Below are 17068 nucleotides of genomic sequence, written 5' to 3' on the forward strand. Positions count from 1 at the left end.
GAAGAGAGGAGCAGTCACGGAAGATGGAGGGAGGACCCTCCAGGAACTTCTCTGGAGTGCCCCATGCATAAGGCTCCTCACCCTCATTTTCCCCATCCTGAAACTGCTGGCTGCCCATGAGCGAAGACTGACTGAGAACTGCATCTGACATCCGGGCAGAGCTAAGTGCTTTCCCAGCCACGAGACTCATTCCTGGCAAGTTATCCAGCTGTACCTGCAGAAAACAGTTAAGAGACGAAATAAGCACACCAGACAATGCACCACCCTCAGGCAACCCCTAGAGACAGCTGGTCCTTCTGAAGGAGCCCAGGCAAAACACAGCCTGGGGCCCCACTTCAGCCTCCTTCCTCTACAGCACCACCCAAAGGGGGCGCTCCACAGAGACAGTGTGGGAAGCTGCTTGGCTTTCCCCAGTGCAGGGGCTGAGGGTCGGCAAATCTCAGCTGGTGGTGACATCTTGACACCTACATGGCCTTCTAAAACCAGGTTTCTGACCTATCCCCATCTCCACTGGGACTTTGTCTTAGGACAGCACCGTCCAGTCACGCTCTGCAGTGATGGAAATGTTCTCTGTCCTGTCCAATATGGTAACCAGTAGCCACAAGTGGCTACTGAGCACTTAAAGTGTGACTGGGCTGGGCGCGGTGGCTCACACCTGTAATCCCAGCACTTTGGGAGGCCGAGGCGGGTGGATCACAAGGTCAGGAGATCGAGACCATCCTGGCTAACACGGTGAAACCCCGTCTCTACCAAAAATACAAAAAATAAGCTGGGCGTGGTGGCGGGCACCTGTAGGCCCAGCTACTCGGGAGGTTGAGGCAGGAGAATGGCTTGAACCCGGGAGGCGGAGCTTGCAGTGAGCCGAGATTGCGCCACTGCACTCCAGCCTGGGCGACAGAGCAAGACTCTGTCTCAAAAAAATAATAATAGTAATAGGCTGGGCACAGTGGCTCAGGCTTGTAATCCCAGCACTTTGGGAGGCCGAGGCGGGCGGATCACGAGGTCAGGAGATCAAGACCACGGTGAAACCCCGTCTCTACTAAAAATACAAAAAATTAGCTGGGCGTGGTGGCGGGCGCCTGTAGTCCCAGCTACTCGGAAAGGCCGAGGCAGGAGAATGGCGTGAACCCGGGAGGCGGAGCTTGCAGTAAGCCGAGACAAGAGCGAGACTCCGTCTCCAAAAAAAAAAAAAAAAAAAAAAAAAATAGTAATAAAAAATAAAGTGTGACTGAGGAACTGAATTTTATTTATTTTTTTTGAGGCGGAGTCTCAAAAAAAAAAAAAGAAATGCTCCCCACAGTTTCCAGAAAGGCTGGATGCTGACTGAGGAGAGCAGCCAAGAGAGGCTACCCCACATCATTATGCTATGTTTCAAGGCCGGGACTGGGAGGATCCACCTCTGCGCAGCAGGAGGGACCAACATACATAAGCATCGTCGCTGTTCTGGATCGTGTGGTGTCTCTGGAGGGCCCGGGGCCTGTGGTGCTCATGGACGGAGGGGCGTGCTGGGTACCCGAGCCCATTGTGATCCGGCAGCTCCACTGCTTGTCCTGGAGAACTTCGATCCATGCAGTTCCCTATGACAGGCTCTGAGGAGACACAGCAGAATAGAGTCAGTGGGGCGGAACTTCTCCCAGCACTGGAAACTCCCATCCAAGCAATGTCTTGCAAGGGACAACGCGCAAGGCTGAGGAGATCATGTACACTAACCGCTAATCCTCAGCCAGTGTTATGGCTTACAGGAGCCTGGACCAGCCCTCCAAAAGATGAGCTGTAGGGGAGGGGACCACACCCTTAGGGAAAAAATTCCACGTTAACAGGGCATGGCTGGACCCCACTGAACCTTCTCTTCTTTCATTTCTCTGTTGAATTAACAGTGATCTATTCCCAAACCTAAATGCACATGAGAATTACTCTTGGAGCTTTCAGGACCCTCTAGCCCTAGAGGATGCATTTGTTCTGTGGCTGGCTGCGTCCTCTCTCCTTCCCCGGTGACCTCAGTGTACCACGCTGCTCCTCTCCTCTTTCTACTTCTCTAACTGCTGCTTCTGACTCATTCAATGGCCCCTCCACCCTTCCTAAGCAAGTACTCTCCACATTTTTGTCCTAGATCTTCTCTCTCCCCACACTTACTTTGGCAACATCATCTATTTTCATGGCTGCACTGCCTTTATGTAAAGAATTACTGAAGTGCTCCTTTAAGCCCCAGATCCATACTTCCAGCTACTTACTAGGCATCTTTCCCTGGATATCTAACTAGCATGTAACACTTACCATGTCCAATTCCAAACCCATCAACTTCCCCCATAACCTGCTACTCCTTCAGACATTGCCGTTTTGATGCCTCATTTTCCAAATCTTCCAGGCATAAGCTCTTGGGGCCACTATTGATTCCTCACTCCTGGTGCTGAATCTACCTCTGCAATGCTGGTCACTTCAGTCCCTTTGTTGCCAATCTCGTGGAAACCTGATTACCTCTTGCCTGGATTATTACGCTAGCCTCATAACCAACCCCCTACTACTACCCTACAAAGACCAACGGTTCTGTAGTCCATTCACTTTCGTTTTACAACACTGCCCCGGGCTATCTTCCAATCAGTGCCTCATATTCCCCTCTCCATACATTCTAAGCTCTAGTCAAATGGGACCACTTAACTGTTCCCCATCTATGCACAATTCTATGCATTTGCCCTCACTGTTCTTTCTATCTGCAAATAACTGATTCTTCTGCCTTCACTCCTGCCAATCCAAAGCAACTCATCATTCTATGTCCATATCAAATGCTATTGTCTTTATTAAACTTTTCCTTTCAAACAGAAATAGATCATCTCTTCCTTTAAACTTCAAAAGACTTTGTCTCTGATTGCTCTAACATTATCCTGGGTACCATGTTCAATTATGTACTTAATCATTCACATTAGACTATAAATTCTTTGCAGGCAAGAACTATACCTCATGTATGTCTGTGAACCTTCAGTGTTCTAGAATATTGTCCTATACCCAGTATTATGATCTCTTTCACTGATGTCAGTAAATGCTCTTTAGGCTGGACGCGTGTAATCCCAGCACTTTGGGAGGCCGGGGCGGGTGGATCACCTGAGGTGAGGAGTTCGAGACCAGCCTGGCCAACATGGCGAAACTCCGCCTCTACTAAAAATACAAAAATTAGCCGGGTGTGGTGGCGTGCACCTGTAGTCCCAGCTACTCAGGAGGCTAAGGCAGGAGAATTGCTTGAACTCAGAAGGCAGAGATTGCAGTGAGCCAAGGCCATGCCACTGCACTCCAGCCTGGGCAACAGAGTGAGACTCTATCTCAAAAAAGAATAATAAAAATAAATGCTTTCTTAATATGACTATCCTGTCAGAGCATACAACTCTATGGACTAGAATTGGAGAGAAAGAGGAATGAATATTTCTTCTTGATCAAGGATAGTCAAGAAGACTATCAAAGCCACACCTATGTTGACAGGATCCTCCTGGTAGCACTTTTGTCTTCAGTCTTTAAAAGCCTGGGACTTGAAAATAAGTTGTGTTTGCTTGGTTGGTTTTCTGAGTTAAAGCTTCTTGGAAACTATTGAGCTTATCTTGGATGAACTGACTCTTGGTGGGACGAAGTTTAAAAAAAAAACTCTTAATAGCAAACACAGCTGTAATGCTAACTGTGCCATTCCAATGATCTATTTGAATAATGAAAGTAAAGCATACTTCTTGAATGTCGGGTAAAGGATTTCAGGTCTCTGTATTTAAATGGTTTTCTATAATGATTAAGGTTAGGCTCGGACTTAGGGGCAGAGGCAGGATGGAAAGGGAGGGGAGTAATGCAAGACATTCTGGAGAAAAATTAGAGGAGGGAGCTTCCCAACTACCAAAGGTGATGGCAAGTGAGAAATCTTTTGAAAGTTCTCTGAGCAAAGAGGTAAAAGGAACAGCCAGAAGCCAACTGTTTTGCTACAGAAAGCTAAAAGCCAGCAGAGAGAAGGTAAAAGAAAACCTACACCATGACTTGCTCTGTGGGATTAGCCCGCCCGTCCTACCCACTCTGCCCAATTCCTCTCAGTGGGCACTGCTCGCATGTTGGCACCAGGGCCAACCAAAAACCACTGGCAGGAAGTGGTGCAACATGGTTGCGTGGGAGTGAGGAAATGGTGATTCTGTCTGCTTTGCCAAGAAGCAACGCGAGCAGCCGCTTCTTACTTTTTCAAAAACCTATATTGTCTTCTTTGATAACTAACATCATCCACTCAATTCCTTGGGGTGCTTTTTTCCTCTAAGCCTGATTATATAGTTGGATGCAAATCTCATCAGTTGCACCTCTTTGCTCTCCGCAAGGACAAACATGAGCGCTCTCCTGTTTAAAGATTTTTAAAACATCATTACTAACCATGAGGAAACGGCAAAGCTAACAAAATGTATACAGTCCTGGTTGGAGCCTTCCTGCCTCTTCTGGAGGCCTCAGTGTTTTGGTTTGTTTGCTGTGTCTTTTAAGGCTCTTTTCTTTCCCTCTCTCAGAACTTGTTTTTATCCCTGAGAATGGGGCCTCTGCAAACCAAAACACCCACCCTCCTTTGGGTTCTGCCTGTCTGCGGTCTTCCCCGCCTTCAGGTCTGATGCCTATAGGCACCAAGACAGGGCAAGCAACCACCTGACAAATAATGTGGGGGCCTTCCTGACTCCCAGCCCAGAGCTCAGCCCTCGGCCAAGCTGCAGTTGAGCACCAGGGTCATGAGCACAAGCTCTGGGGTCAGGAAGAGTTGGCCGTGAATCCTGGCTTCGCTGCTTCCTGAGGAGCAGGAGCTCGGGCAAGTTATCTTGCTTTGCTGGGTCTTAGTTATCTGTACAACAGGACTGACTCCATGGGTGTGGAGTGCTTCATAGAGGTTACTACACTGTAAAGGCTCAATAAAGTCTGGCATGATTTATATTCAGTTTAGAGATGTTATTTCTGAGTGCATAAGGGCATACTGAGTCAGCTGACAAAAACAAACAAGGAAATTGATTTAATCACAGAACCCTGCTTGCAGAATTACGAGGGACAATTTACCCATATGTAAATGAACAAATGACTCGGGGAAACTTTAATTTCCAGGAGAAGCCTCTGATTCAGGACAGACAAATGTCAGTTAAAAGCCAGATGAAAAAGAGTATTAATAGGAGTCAGGGGATACTCCATGGCTCTGTCTGCTCAAGTTTCAGTATCATCAGTAGGTCAAAGACCTGGAAGGGCTAGCATCTTTCATTTGGCAGCTGTGCTTGGAGGGTGCAGAGTGGGCAAGGAGGTGTAAAGGAAAAAATACATGACCAGGGGATCAGAAAACTTGAAGTCAGGACCCAGCTCCCTCACCAGCAAAGTGTTGGCAAATCTTTCAGCTTCTCCTCAAGGTTCCTGATCTGAAAAATGAGGGTTGTTTGGGGGCTCAAAAAGACAACACACGTGAAAGAGTCTTTAATCAACTGTAAAAGACCAAATAAGTCAAGTCTGATTTTTGGTAAGAATGCTGACCCTGAGTCTAGAAGTCCTTTGTGACCCTCTATAAATGAGACCCTATCGACCATTTTGGGGGGTATAAACAGACTAACCCACTGCCCAAGGAACATGAGATTTAGGATCAAATCTTTGGCAACCCTTTATGCCAATTCAGCAGCTACCAAAGTCATGGAGGAAAGACGGTTCCCAAGAGCTACATGCTTGAATATTTATCAAACTAAAGCTAAGAGAGTGCACAGGTGGGATGATCGTCCGATCACACAAGGGGAAAAATGCACAAACGGACACAATGCACACCACCCACCTTCCCGGGGAACTTTGAGGCAACTTGCACAATTCTCTATTGAATCTGTCAATGTTGACTCGTCCTTACTCACTTACTGGGTTTTGAGAGAAAATGGGAGCAATGACGTGCCTGCATACTCCCCTTAAAGGTTCTGGGGTAACCCCTCCCACTCTGTCAGCATTTTACTGCTCTATGAGGCCTGAGTAATAATGCTGAGGCTGACTGAGCTCAGAGAAGAGGATGTGGTTTTCTTTGTGAGTTCCAGTTGGTAATCTCACGGTGTAGATTGGTTATGCTGCTGTATTTATTTGCAAAGTCAAAAAGATCAAGTGTGTGTACCACTATAGAAGACAAACCTTATTTTTCCTTCTAGGGTGGCAGGCAGGGAGATTACAGACAGCATGGGGCATGTGAAATCCTGATACTTCTACAAATGGGAAAGAAACCTTTGGCATGCTGCCTGCTCAGTGCTCTCACAGTGCCTGGCCTCATACTGGCTGGTGGCAAATCGCCATCAAGGAAATAGGTAACCATGGACACTGATATGATGGCATCTAATTTTCCTTTACTAATACCAACATGGCTGGGTGTGGTGGCTCGTGCCTGTAATCCCAGCATTTTGGGAGGCCAAGAAGCAAGGATTGTTTGAGCCCAGGAGTTCAAGATCAGCCCTGGCAACATAGCAAGACCCTATCTATACCAAAGGAAAACAAAATTAGTTGGGTGTAGTGGCACGCGCCTGTAGTCCCAGTTGCTCTGGAGGTTGAGGTGGGAGGATTGCTTGAGCCCAGGAGGTCGAGGCTGCAGTGAACCGTGGTTGCACCACTGCACTCTAGCCTAGGTGACAGAGCAAGACCCTGACTCAAAAAGTAACTAAATAACACCAACAATCCCTGTTCATCTACCCTTAAGAAATGCTAAGAAGATCATACTAGCTCTGCTCTTCTTAGTGATACTTCTTGTAGCACTTAGTACCTAGCACTTCATAGCAAAGCTGTTTATGAGCTTGTTTTACATCCCCTAGTACAGTAGAAGGTCCCTGAGGACAGGTTCTTTATCCTTTCATCTCTGCATTCTCACAGCACCTACAGTAGAGTCTTGTGCAACACAGCTGAAATGGAGGGACCATTAAAAGAAACAGCAGGCATTCCTTCCTGGCCAAAAAGGTTGAGAAGAGTGAGCTCCCCCACTTGCCTGCAGAGTGGTGGGGGCACAGCATTATAAGCCTTTTGTGACAGACGTGAACAGCAAATTATCTGATGATTTTTTCGGTAAAGTAAAAATGTAAGCTCTGAAGTTTTTAAAAGAAACTTGAAAGCCAGGCATGGTGACTCATGCCTGTAATCCCAGCACTTTGTGAGGCCGAGGTGGTTCGATCACTTGAAGTCAGGACTTCAAGACCAGCCTGGCCAACATGGTGAAACCCCGTCTCTACAAAAAAAATTAGCCGGCTGTGGTAGTGCATGCCTGTAATCCTAGCTACTTAGGAGGCTGAGGCAGGAGAATCGCTTGAACCCAGGAGGGGGAGGTTGCAGTGAGCCGAGATCGTGCCACTGCACTCCAGCATGGGTAACAGTGTGAGACTCTGCCAAAAAAAAAAAAAAAAAACTTGAGTTTTTTTCATGGTACAGCTGAATCTAGACGATGCATTTTAGAAAACCTCTGTCCTTAGCTTCTACTAATGCCTTCATGTACGCTGTACTTCAAACCAGCCAAGCCTGCTGCTGTCCTTGGAAAATTCCTTGAGACAGTCTCACCCATTGTTCTTTTCTCTTTTTCTCCTCTAGATCCAAATGGCAAACCTTCTTCATCCACCAGGACCCAACCCACAAGCTACTTATTGCTGGAAACCTACCTTGTTCCTTGGATTGAAGTAATTTCTCCCTCCTCTGGTGCGCCCACAGCACTTGCACCAACAGTGGGTACTCAACAGACTAGCATGCCTGCCGAAGAAGGGGTCCTCTGATAATCAGGGGACAATGGGGAATTATGCTCTCCAGACTTTCTATACATAGAAGTCACACAGGAAGGAAGGTAAACTAGAGAAAATAATTTTTGAAGAAAACATTTCAGGAAGTATTGAAAGTACACGGCAACCCAGCTGGGGGCAGGGGTGGAGGGCAGAAGCACTGTTTGCTGCAGCTATGCTCCTTCCTCAGTGCCCTGCACACCCGGGACTTGCTCGGTAAGCATCTCTTTTGTCAGTGACAGCTAATGTGAGTACTCTTACATTCAGTTGCCACTGACTACCTCTTGACTTTGGGGACAAGTTACTTAATCTCTGTGCCTCCGCTGTTTCACTGGTAAATGGGAATAAGAGTTGGTTATTCTAGGGTTGTAGGGTTGTTGTAAGGATTAAATGAATCTGTATGTGAACAGCATTTGGTGCCTGGCACATGGAAGGCACAATAGAAATGTGAGCTCAGCCGGGCGTGGTGACTCACACCTGTAATCCCAGCACTTTGGGAGGCCAAGGCGTGTGGATCACGAAGTCAGGAGATTGAGACCATCCTGGCTAACATGGTGAAACCCTGTCTCTACTAAAAATACAAAAAATTAGCCGGGTGTGGTGGCGGGCGCCTGTAGTCCCAGCTACTCTGGAGGCTGAGGCAGGAGAATGGCGTGAACCTGGGAGGCAGAGCTTGCAGTGAGCTGAGATCGCGCCACTGCACTCCAGCCTGGGTAACAGCAAGACTCCGTCTCAAAATAAAAATAAAAATAAAAATAAAATAAAAAAATAAAAAGAAATGTGAGCTCATCTCCTTTTCATGCCAACTATAGTGTGCTAATCTGCTGGAAGCTTCCATTTGCAGGGGAATCTTTTCCACAACATCCCCGTACCATCATCCCACCTCTGTTAGAAAGCTCCCAGGCTGCTAAGGCAGCCTATTCTGGAGAGTTCTTATAAAGGTCTTCCACAGGGAGTTGAAATTTGCTGCAACTTCTATCTTGATCTTGGTTCTGCCCCATAATATGAACCCAGAAAAATCTAATCCCTTCTTCCATCTAACAAGTATGATGTTTCTCTTCGTTTTTCCTCCCAATCCTAAATACCCTCAGGTCTGTTAACCATTCCACCTATGACCTGGTTCTGAAAGCTCCCATCCTCCTATGTCCACTAAGAATACAGCAGCCACAAGTGAACACAGTACATCTCACTGGGGCCAGTCTCTCAGCTGGATGACACCCATCTGTTCAAAAGGTCAGGATTGAACTGGCATTTCAGGCAACAATTCTCCCCTAAGAGTGCATAATGAGTACAACCTGGCACCACCAAGGCTTTTTCACAGAAACCGCTTTACAGCAAGGACTTCTCTACTGCTCTGTGCTGCAGGACCAAATTCCCCTTGGAGCTGAGTTTTCAGCACTGACTTTAAAGGACAGGGCAGGAGATGCAGGTAGTTCCAGGGAGGGAAGGATGGAAGAAACTGCTCAGTCTCAGGGTTGTACAGTTTACAGATAAATTGCTTTTTATTCCCTTGGATGGCAATGGTGAAGAGTGGTAAATTGCAAGATTCCTGGTTTTGTCTAGGATGAATGCTATGATGCTAATGGAACTATATTTTCTAAGTATAACTTACTGATTGTAATCCTGATCTCCTTCAGAATGAGAATGAATACACTCATTAATTATAAAGTGGTACAAAATGAAATGATAATGGGGCCCCTTATGATGCTGTAATATTCCGCATTTAGCTCACTAATAAAATGACCAGAGTAATAATACCTCACATTTATGCACTGAAATCATACATTTCAGATGATCTGAATGTGCCTCTCTCTCATGCAAATATTACGTAGAAACAAACACATATATACATGTTTTCATCTCCACAGATACTCCATTGTTCCTCCAACACCTTCTTCACAGATGAGGAAAATCAGAATCAGAGGGTTTAAATGACAAAGTTATCGTTATTTATGATAGCTGCAAGAGCAGAATTAAGGTGCTCTGACTCTTGTTCCCACGCTATTTACACTAAATTATGTTTGGCTGACTTTTTTCTATTGCACAAGTTAAAGTTAGCTGTTTGGATGGCAGTCAAGAATTTCTGGATTCCAAGAAACTGGTATGAATAAGGGAAATAGATCATCTATCCTATTGACTAAGTGTTAATTTTGTATCATAGTCCTTTGATTTTGAAAATGGACCCCTTGTGCACCAATACCCACTTCCTACATGCTTCTCCCCAAGAATGTCCTGAAGCTCAGAAATTCTTTTTTTCTTAGGAACACAGAAGACTAGCTGAAAAAAGATAACATTACTGAGTCAGCTGATTAGGGCAGACTGGCCCAGGACTTTCACTGTGAGGAGACACTTACCTCTGCTGGGCACTTTATTTTTACTGAATGCAGCAGTTGGCTGATGACCATAGGGATGTATCCCCAATTCTTGGGCGTGACTCACAGTTCCTAGCAAAGACTCAGGGTCCCCAGGTCCACCGGTACTCAAGAGCAGAGGGCTGTCATGGCAACCTTTGGTCAATGTACTTGAACTCTTACTGTCTGGGAAGCCGTCCTTGGCCCCCTCACACGAGCAGTCCTCCTCCATGCTCTCTGAATGCATCAGTGCCGGCTGGTGAGCAAACCCGTGGGGTGGGGTGGCTGAGGAAGCCTGTGAGATACATTCTTGTGCCCTGATTTGTAGCAGATGCTGGGGGCTGGTGTGATGGTGATAAGAGTCAGCATTTTGATAAGATAAAGCCTGGCGCTCTGTCATGCTCTGTCCCCCAAGGCTGGGAGCCAGACTCCCCGCATCCCCTTGGTTCATGTGCCTGAACAGTTCCTGGTATTCTTGCTGTTGCTGCTGTTGCTGCTGCTGCTGCCGTTGTTGCTGCTGCCTTTTAATGAGCTGTGCAAATTCTGTTGGGGGCAGCCGGATGTCCGAGTGGCCGGTGAGCGAATGCCGGGGAGAAAGCAGTCCTTGAAGGATGTGGGGTACCTGCTGGTGTCTTGTATAGTCTGGCGGCGTGGGAGACAGCAGGGCCTGTTGTAGTGCCGATGTGGTATAGTGTGGCGGCTGCTGATGTGCACTGGGAGGGAAGGTGGGGAATTGGTCAAGTGGAGGGACTTTCAGGGCTTGGGTTGGAGAGAACCCCACTCCTGTTGAAGGGCTGTAGCTGCTGGGGGAACCCCGGGACTGGTCCGAAAACAGATGGGGGTGTAAATGCGCCTGGTCGTAGTTAGCAGGGGAGAACCGATTCACGTTCAAGCTGCAGACACAAAAGGGAGTACCAGACATCCATGTAACAAGTACTAGACTTCCCGGGAACAGCTTCTCCTCCTCCTCAGCAGGGAGAACCCACTGGTACAGAGAACTGTGGTGTGACAGAGAAGTGGTAGATGTATGCATTGTCCCTATTTATTCCATTATTGGCTTGTCCAGTAACCTCCAAGGGACTGAGGGCACTGCGTGGGTAATAGATCTAGCTCATCTTGAAGGAAGCAACTTCAAGATGCTCCCTTCAGGAAAAGGGGAACTGGAATTTTTATACCTTCCTCTAATAGGCCATTTTCTTCTTTGCAAGCAAATAATAAGGTAGCAAATAATAAGGTAGCTTTCCCATTTTCCACCTCAGTCTCATTAGAATTTTAACCTTGGGTCAATAAAAAGCTGACAAGTTCATTCCAAACCCAGCATCCTGATTTTAGAAAGTGTGAAACAAGAGCACAGCCTAGTCAGACCCATTCTCCTTCCCTCCTTTTCTCTCACTCTGCTAAGGGGCTTCCTCCCACCTAGATCCCATGCATAGATGGCTGGGTGACATTAGGCGGTCTTACCTGTGAGCCTCTGCACTGTCAGCACTCAGCTGCTTGGACAAGGGACGGTGCCCATAGCTGAGGGTGGCCATCAGGTTGGTACGGTGCTGCATCTGCATCTGAGTGGCACTGGGGCTGATGGAGATGCCACGCCCACTGGAGCCTGCAGCTGTGCCTGGCATGTTGCTGAGCATGTCAACAGGCTCTTGGACTTGGATGGTGACCTGCTGTGACTGAGCAGGCTGCTGCATACCCAAGCAGGTTAGTGCCACATTGGGAGGAGAGGAACAGTTCTCAGGTTGCGGCTGAAAGATAGCACTGCGGGAAGGTAAGCCTTGAAACTGGGAAGAAGATGCAGCCCCTGGAGAGAAAGGAACCTCAGAGTGACCAAGTGCCCCCGGCCACCAGCCAGCCAGAAGTAATGAGAGCTAATGAGGATACTCAAACCACATATCAGCTAGAACAGTGCTTCTCAAACTGCACTGGCACTGTGCATAGGACAAGTCTGGAGAACTTGTTAAACAGAAGATTCCTGGGTCCTATCTATATAATTCTGTTTCAAACTCTTGATTCAGTAGGTCAGGATGGGCCCCCAAGAATTTGTGTTTCCAACAAGTTCCCTTAAAAGCTGGTCCATGGATTACAGGTGGTAACTTGGATCTAGGCAGTGCTTCTTGAACCTTCACGTGCACACAAATGGCCTGGCATCTGGTTAAAAATGCAGACTCTAGGCCGGGCGCGGTGGCTCACACCTGTAATCCCAGCACTTGGGAGGCCGAGGTGGGCAGATCACGAGGTCAGGAGTTCGAGACCAGCCTGGCCACCATGGCGAAACCCTGTCTCTACTAAAAATACAAAAATTAGCTGGGCGTGGTGGCGGGCACCTATAATCCCAGCTACTTGGGAGGCTGAGGCAGGAGAATCATTTGAACCCGGAGGCGGAGGTTGCAGTGAGCCAAGATCATACCACTGCACGCCAGCCTGGGTGACAGGGGGAGACTCCATCTCAAAAAAAAAAACAGACTCTAACAGGTCTGGAATACGACCTGAGATCTTACTTTTTCTCCCAATATTGGTGGCTGGGGGACCCCACTTTAAGTAGGAAGAGCCTAGAGGCCAATTCAGACCCTTCTCAAGGATCCTAGGGAGACTGACTAGGGACGTAGCTTGTGGAGTGTTACTCAAGAGATCCTAAGACGGCTGACCTCTGAAGACTCACAGTCACGGTATACTTATCTTCGCTCCCATCTATACACCCACAAGAGAGCGGCCCACGTGTATAGTAGACAGCCAAACGGAGGCATGACTATAAGGAAGGTTCCAGTAGCTGCTTTTTATTTGGTAGGGCTGGAGGTTTTGTTAAAAATATTAATAATAGTAAACCTTTATTGGGAACTATTTTGTGCCAGAGGCTGTTCCAAGTGTTTTACATATATCTACATACTGTACCATAATTATCCTCAGTTGACATTTGAGAAGTAATATGGTTTGGCTCTGTGTACCCACCCAAATCTCATCTTGAAGTGTAGTCCCCATGTGTCGAGGGAGGGACCTGGTGGGAGGTGACTGGATCATGGGGCAGTTTCCTCCATGCTGTTCTCATGATAATGAGGGAATTCTCTAGATCTGGTTGTTTGGTAAGTTTCTGGTGCTTTCCCCTGTGCAATCTCTCTCCTGCCACCACGGAAGATGAGCCTTGCTTCTCCTTCTGCCATGACTGTAAGTTTTCTGAGGCCTCCCCAGCCATGTGGAACTGTGAGTCAGTGAAACCTCTTTCCTTTATCAATTACCCAGTCTCACTCAGTCAGTTCTTCCGAGCAGTGTGAAATGGACTAATTCAAGAAGTCAAGTTAACTTACCCAAGGGTTTACAGCTAAGAAACTGATGGAACCAGGATGCAAACCAAAGCAGCTTGGCTCTAGAGTCCATACCCCTGAATACTATGTTATTCTGCCTTTCAAATGGTTTATGGTGCTCAAAACTGGGATCATCATTTTTTCCCATGTGGCATAAAATGAACTGTTTGGTCTGAACCTCTCCACTCACCGTGAGGCTGGATCATGGCACTGCTCATGGGGGGAGGACTATTACTGGGCTGCCTGAAGAGATGGTTGTTGGGGTGGTTGGGGGGTGGGCTTGAAGGCTGAATCCTTAACCTTAAAAATAACAAAAGAGATACACAAAGAAGCTTCCTAAGGTGACAGTACAATCTTAAGTTTCAGCCATACAACATATATAAGTGGAAACTATTTTTTTTTACTTTGATAAGCCTCATGTTAGAAAAATATACATAAGCCATCCACCACAGTCTATTTAAAACCTATCTACATCTTGTTTGAACAGACTTCCCAGCCAAAATGGCAGAGTTCATTGTGGGCCTATGTCTGGCTCCTGTATTAGGTATCAGATTACTTTGCTCATGGGGCTAAGGAAATGAAGTGGCACAGGGAGTTGGGATTTCAAGAAGGCTCCTGAAATTTACACTGGTTTCTCTCCTTTTCAAATAGATTCTTGCAAGATGAATGCTCAAGTCAGTCCATATCTCCCAGTGAGTCAAGCCAAGGGTACCATGCTATCGAGACAATGACTTAGGCACAACACAAAATGACTCATACCTCTGGAGCTGATGGGTAAGGAGGGCTGGCTGATTTTCACATGCAGCCTGAAGAGGTGGAGATGGCTGAGGAGGACAGATAGAGTCCTAAAACATATATGGGGAAAGGAAAAAAATTATTGTGAGCTTGAAGATTACTCAGAGCTATTCTCAGGAAGGGAAGAAACAGAACTATCTGTGTCTCAGATTTATGCTTTTGTTGTTCACCAGAAGGTCTGATTACCTTTACTCAAACATGTCAATCATAAACAGAACTCAAATCCACTTTGCGCTGAGTGGTCTCCTCCAAAATGCACAGGCAAATCAGCCTGAAAGCAAACTCCAAACAAGTTGGAGAAAGCAAAGAGTGAGGGCCTACTTGAATTTGTTGCTGGAGAATTTGATGGTGCTGCTCCTGCTGGTATAACATATGCTGCTGCTGGGTCTTCTCCAGGGTTCTTTCATCAATCTGCCCCCCGTACATCTTCTGCAGCTGCTCACACTCCTGAAGGGAAAGTAGTTAATACAGATGGGATAGAGCCAGACCCACCTCATGCAGTGATTTCAGCAGATGCAGATCTGCCCCCAGGGTCTCATGGGCAGAAAGAGCCGCAAGAGAACAGTGTCCTTGATGAGCAATTAACTCATTTACCTAAGTATCTGGTGCACTAAATAGATTCACATCCTGTTCTGTATGAATGAATGGAAAACATCAAGGATGGCCTTTGTATGAGTACAAGTGTCCAATGTGAAATCTGTGTACAGAGCGCATGCCATTGGAAGCTTGGTCATCAGGAAGGCAGAAAGGAAATTGGCTCTTTATAGAACCTTTATAGTACAGAAACATACAGAGATACATTTCCTTCCTCTGAAGAGTGCCGTTCCATACCACCTGGAGAGAATGCCAGGTGGTAACAATGTACAGCAGGTTTAATCAAGACCCAGCATCCTAAATCATAAGCGGAGTGCCAGGGGTGCAAGGTGGCTCACGCCTGTAATCCTAGCACTTTGGGAGGCCGAGACGGGCAGATCACCTGAGGTCAGAAGTTCGAGACATAGCCTGGTCAACATGGTGAAACCCTGTCTCTACTAAAAATACAAAAATTAGCTGGCATGGTGGTACACGCCTATAGTCCCAGCTACCCAGGATGCTGAGGCAGGAGAATCTCTAGAACCCAGGAGGCGGACGTTGCAGTGAGCTGAGATTGTGCCACTGCACTCCAGCCTGGGTGACAGGGCGAGACTCGGTCTCAAAAAAAAAAAAAAAAAAAAAAAAAAAAAGTAGTACCTTCTCTGATGGTTCCCACAGAAACCCAAGCCCAGAAACTCCTTTCCAATGAACTAGAGACAGGAGAAAAATTTAGTCCCTTCATGGGGGAAGGAAGTCTGATCCTGGGGAGGGCTGTACATAACACAAAGTAAAGAAAGTGCGTTAGAAAGCTATACTTTCTTTTTCTTTTAAGACAGAGTCTCGCTCTGTCGCCAGGATGGAGTGCAGGGGTGTGATCTTAGCTTGCTAGAACCTCTACCTCCCAGATTCAAGTGATCCTCCCACCTCAGCCTCACGAGTAGCTGGGACTATGCTAATTTTTAATTTTTTTGGGGGAGAAAGGGTTTGCCATGTTGCCTAGGCTGGTCCAGAACTCCTGGGCTCAAGCAATCCTCTCACGTTGGCCTCCCAAAGTGCTGGGATTATAGGCGGGATCTACTGCGCCCGGCCCAGAAAGCTATACTTTTTTAACCTATAAAACTGCAATGTTGCTGACATAAAAGGGGTACGTTTACCACCCCAGTCCTCCTGCAATCCTGGCCTCTGTCACCCATGCTCCTCCAGGGATGCCTGCCACCTCTTCCATTACCTGCTGCAGCTGTTTGATGCTGCTGTTGTTGCCCATTTTTTCCAGGTGAGCTTTGAAGGCCTGGATGCTCGCAGCCCCATCTGAGAACCGGCGCACAGGGGAGAAACGCTCCGTAGGGAGGTGCAGAGTGTTGGAGTCCTTGTAGGTAGAGCTGAATACATGGGAAGAGAAGGTTAGAGGCTAGGACTCAAGGGCTTTGACCAAATCACACAGGGACTGCTGTTCCAGATGAACATAAAGACGGCTGGCTGCCCAGGTAGCCCTGCATATTATGCCACTTTCATGCCATTTCCGGACGTCGGTCGTTTCCCTAGCCTGCTTCCCTTTAGAGGGCTCCAAGTGTACATCTTCCATCTCTACTTACCTTCGGTTGGCTTACTTTCGAAGCCTGGTGAGGTCCTGAGATCAAGTACATCCAGTTCTTATAAATATACTAGGCCAGAGAGAAAAGCTTCTCAATATCCTCCAGGCCAGGCTGTACAGAAGCTCTTGCTTTTATAATCCTGTGTCTATCTAGTGCCTTTAGAAACCTTAAATTCACCATTTGAGCCAAAGTTTTCCCTGAGCAATGATCTCCGTATGGCCAGAGGGAACCAACAGTCAGTTTTGTGGTCAAAGGTCTGGCCTGGAACTCACAGGTTCTGTGAAAGAAAATAGAAGGTGGCGATTGGGGTGGGGGAAAATGAAGACTTCTGATCCTGGGATGGAGACAACAACATTCTTAAGGAATGTGGGCCTTGAGATCCTGCACGTACCTGGTCAACAAATAAGGTCACCTACTGTGAAAATCAACTTCTCAGAGCAGCAGCACTCACCCAACCTCCTAATGAAAGAGGAATCATATGGATTACCTTCAAAGACCCCACTGCTCAACCAGAACACAGCCAGAATCTTACAGAAAGAAAGAACAAGCTATTGATAAGGAATGCCTAAGACAGCATCGGGGTTAGAAGCTAACACCTACACTTGTGACCTGATGATCAGAAAGAGATGTTTATGGGCTGAGGTAAGCAGATAAAAGACTGCCAAGGCAGCAGCATTCCAGTAGCAGATGGAAAAGATCAGGGTTTCATGTCCAGGGCAGAG

General features: G+C 47.0%; 1 protein-coding gene across 11 annotated transcripts in view; it reads right to left on the minus strand.

Annotated features, from left to right (window-relative positions):
* The window catches only part of SIK3 (SIK family kinase 3), a 272964-nt gene that overhangs the window by 8595 nt on the left and 247301 nt on the right, over positions 1–17068 (minus strand). For 8 of the 11 annotated variants that reach the window (XM_055273245.2, XM_055273248.2, XM_055273243.2 and 5 more), the window contains 8 exons: positions 15983–16133; positions 14503–14628; positions 14146–14231; positions 13577–13686; positions 11552–11891; positions 10094–10983; positions 1426–1589; positions 82–214 (listed from right to left, as the gene is read on the minus strand). In XM_055273245.2, coding sequence (XP_055129220.1) covers positions 82–214; positions 1426–1589; positions 10094–10983; positions 11552–11891; positions 13577–13686; positions 14146–14231; positions 14503–14628; positions 15983–16133 — 2000 coding nt within the window. The remainder of the gene's footprint in view (positions 1–81; positions 215–1425; positions 1590–10093; positions 10984–11551; positions 11892–13576; positions 13687–14145; positions 14232–14502; positions 14629–15982; positions 16134–17068) is intronic. The other 3 variants (XM_055273251.2, XM_055273252.2, XM_055273249.2) reach the window with 1 other exon arrangement.

The sequence above is a fragment of the Symphalangus syndactylus genome, chromosome 3 (genome assembly GCF_028878055.3).
Source record: "Symphalangus syndactylus isolate Jambi chromosome 3, NHGRI_mSymSyn1-v2.1_pri, whole genome shotgun sequence".
In the NCBI taxonomy this organism is placed as follows: domain Eukaryota; kingdom Metazoa; phylum Chordata; class Mammalia; order Primates; family Hylobatidae; genus Symphalangus; species Symphalangus syndactylus.